The sequence below is a fragment of the Pollicipes pollicipes genome, unplaced genomic scaffold (genome assembly GCF_011947565.3).
Source record: "Pollicipes pollicipes isolate AB1234 unplaced genomic scaffold, Ppol_2.1 Scaffold_4002;HRSCAF=4701_pilon_pilon_pilon, whole genome shotgun sequence".
NCBI lineage: Eukaryota > Metazoa > Arthropoda > Thecostraca > Pollicipedomorpha > Pollicipedidae > Pollicipes > Pollicipes pollicipes.
In genome coordinates, this window is record NW_023596420.1 from 2,680,552 (window position 1) to 2,683,352 (window position 2,801).

The following is a 2,801-nucleotide window of genomic DNA, read 5'->3' on the forward strand; positions in this document are numbered from 1 at the left end:
GGCGAACACGAAACCATGCCGTACTACGCATCTTGTCTTAATTTCACTGATAAATAACAATGAGGCGGTGGCCACCGTATTCTCGCTTCACAGTGCACCGCATCACAGGGGATTTTAAGCGATGTGAATCGGCTAAAAAACACACGCATCCATCTTAAGCTTTAATCCACGAACTTATGCCGTGATACAAGTTTGTGGAGACCCATAGCCATGACAACGACCACAATGATGAATTTTGTAGAGGCACCAAATTAAGCAGTACTGAAATATTTGGCATGCTACAGAAATATTTACTAAATTGTTCCGAGTTACCCTCTTTACATCTTTAAATAGCGAAAGTCCATCCTGATGTTATAGCCTACACAAGCTCTTCGATTGAATTACATTAATGTTCCATGACAGGACATACTATTGAGGAAAACTAAACTAACCCAGCAATCTAGCCCAAAAGACGCCTCATGCAGCAGGAAATCTAGTCCACGAGACCACGTCACTGGTTGCCAAGTTCATATAGTTTGTAGATCCAGTAACCGCGGCCAAACCGAAAAGCAAAAAAGGCACGTGCTTTTTGCGTCATAAAGGCAGCGTACTACTTTGGATGGATTAGAATTAATTGGTGCAATGGTGAAATGCAGTTTTTCACTTACGGTATATTTGTTCCATAATGATGACAACAAACAAAGTCGTATAGTACGCTTTCGCCAACACGTTCACAGTATCACAACTCGGCATCACAATAATCACGCTTTCGTTTCACACACATCATGTCAACAAGTCTAACGCGCAACAATAAATTAAATAACACGATCACAACGCCCTGGGGCATACCTCACGTGATGGATGCCGTGCGGTGTCGCCGTGCGCCAGCGACCGACGGCGGCACGGGCCGGTCACGAGCGTGACGCCTCCTTCCGGATAAAGTCGACGTAGCTGGCGACGCGCGTGTACAGGCCGGGGTATAAGAGGCTGCCGCAGCCGATTCCCTCCAGCACCAGGCCGATCACCTGGTAGCGTCCGTCGGGCCGCTTCAACGATAACGGGCCGCCCGAGTCGCCGGTGCACGAGTCCATGCCGCGACGAGAGGCTGCGCACAACACGCGGCCGGCGAAGCCGTCGGGGAACCGGAAGCTGTACTGCGGCGCCTGCTTGAACGTGGCCTCGCACTCGTCGACGGGCTGCACTGTCACGAGTGCCTCCTGCAGCACGCTGGCCGTCGGCCCCTCGAAGTTCAGCGCCCCCCAGCCGACCACCCAGCCGGCGCGGCCGGCCAGCGCCTGCGACGGCTCCGGCAGACAGACGGGCTGCACGGCGTCGCTCAGCTGCGCTGGTCGGTCCAGCTCCAGCAGCGCCACGTCGTTTTGGCTGCGGTGGAAGCTTGGGTGGCGCACTGCCCGGCTCACGTTGCGGTCCTGGTGGTCGCCGTCGTCGGCCGTCCTCAGGTCGTGCTCACCGAGCCGCACCACCAGCTCGTCGGGCGCGGCTACCAGGCAGTGGGCGGCCGTCAGCACGTGGCGCGCGCCGATCAGCGCAGCGCCGCATAACCAGCGCACGCTGCCATCGGACTGCTTCAGACCCACCACGGCCGCCCACGGCCAGCCGGCGCGCTCGGCCGGCCGGCCGTTGACGATGTTGGGCACGATGCCGCCTTGGCTGCTGAAGCCGCCGCGGCCGCAGTCCTCCGGCAGCACCGACTCGACCGCCGTCTGCTCGCAGCAGTGCTTAAGATGGCGGCTGCCCCGCTCGAAGCCGCAGGCCTCGGTGCTGGGCGGGCCCCGCTCGGCCGGGCAGTCCCGCGGCAGCACACACACGCCGGGCTGGCCGCTGGGCGCCGTGCAGGCGATGGGGCCCGGGAACAGAATCGCGCTGTTGCGGGAGGACGGCACGGCGGCGGCTCCCGGCGTCGCCAGAAAACAGAGGATGGGCAGCAGCAGCGGCAGCAGCAGCATGGCTCGACTCGGCTCAGTTGGCGGCGAGGCACGGCGCTCCGGGCGACGGACGGCGGGCTCCAGACGAGGTCAGCGGCACAACTGATGGCGTCTGCCGACACAGGTCGGTATTTATGGGCTGCACGGAAGAGCAACCGCAATGTCGGGGGAATTACTATCGCTCATCTGTGGTGCGTGACGTCATTGCGGTGGGCTCAGGCGGACATCGGCTCCGGCCGCATACCTCGTCTTTACGCAGCGCTGAGGAAACGGGTTTCGCGAAGTGCTGTGACTAATCCGCAACCGATCTGATATTTTTTTTTTTTTTTTTTTTTTTGTTACCTTCTCTCTCTCTCTCTCTCTACTCTCTCTCTCTCTCTCTCTCCTCTCTCTCTCTCTCTCTCTCTCTCCTCTCTCTCTCTCTCTCTCTCTCTCTCTCTCTCTCTCTCTCTCTCGCTCTCTCTCTCTCTATCTCTCTCTTCTCTCTATCTCTCTCTCTCTCTCTCTCTCTCTCTCTCTCTCTCTCTCTCCTCTCTCTCTCTCTCTCTCTCTCTCTCTCTCTTCTCTCTCTCTCTCTCTCTCTCTCCTCTCTCCTCTATCTCTCTCTCTCTCTCTATCTCTCTCCTCTCTCTCTCTCTCTCTCTTCTCTCTCGCTCTCTCTCTCTCTCTCTCTCTCTCTCTCTCTCCTCTCCTCTCTATCTCTCTCTTCTCTCTCTCTCTCTCTCTCTCTCTATCTCTCGCTCTCTCTCTCTCTCTCTTCTCTCTCTCTCTCTCTCTCTCTTTCTCTCTCTCTACCATGCACTGTCAGTATGACATGGCCTTGAAAGTATTATGAACGTAGCATTAGGCCCGTAATCCATGCGCTGCCTCCCGACG

General features: G+C 57.1%; 1 protein-coding gene across 1 annotated transcript; it reads right to left on the reverse strand.

Annotated features, from left to right (window-relative positions):
- Positions 1-516: 516 nt before the first annotated feature.
- On the reverse strand, positions 517-1,946 carry LOC119093387 (venom protease). The gene has a single exon (XM_037216342.1). It carries the CDS (start codon positions 1,944-1,946, stop codon positions 891-893), a length of 1,056 nt encoding a protein of 351 aa, XP_037072237.1. The 3' UTR covers positions 517-890.
- Positions 1,947-2,801: the final 855 nt, after the last annotated feature.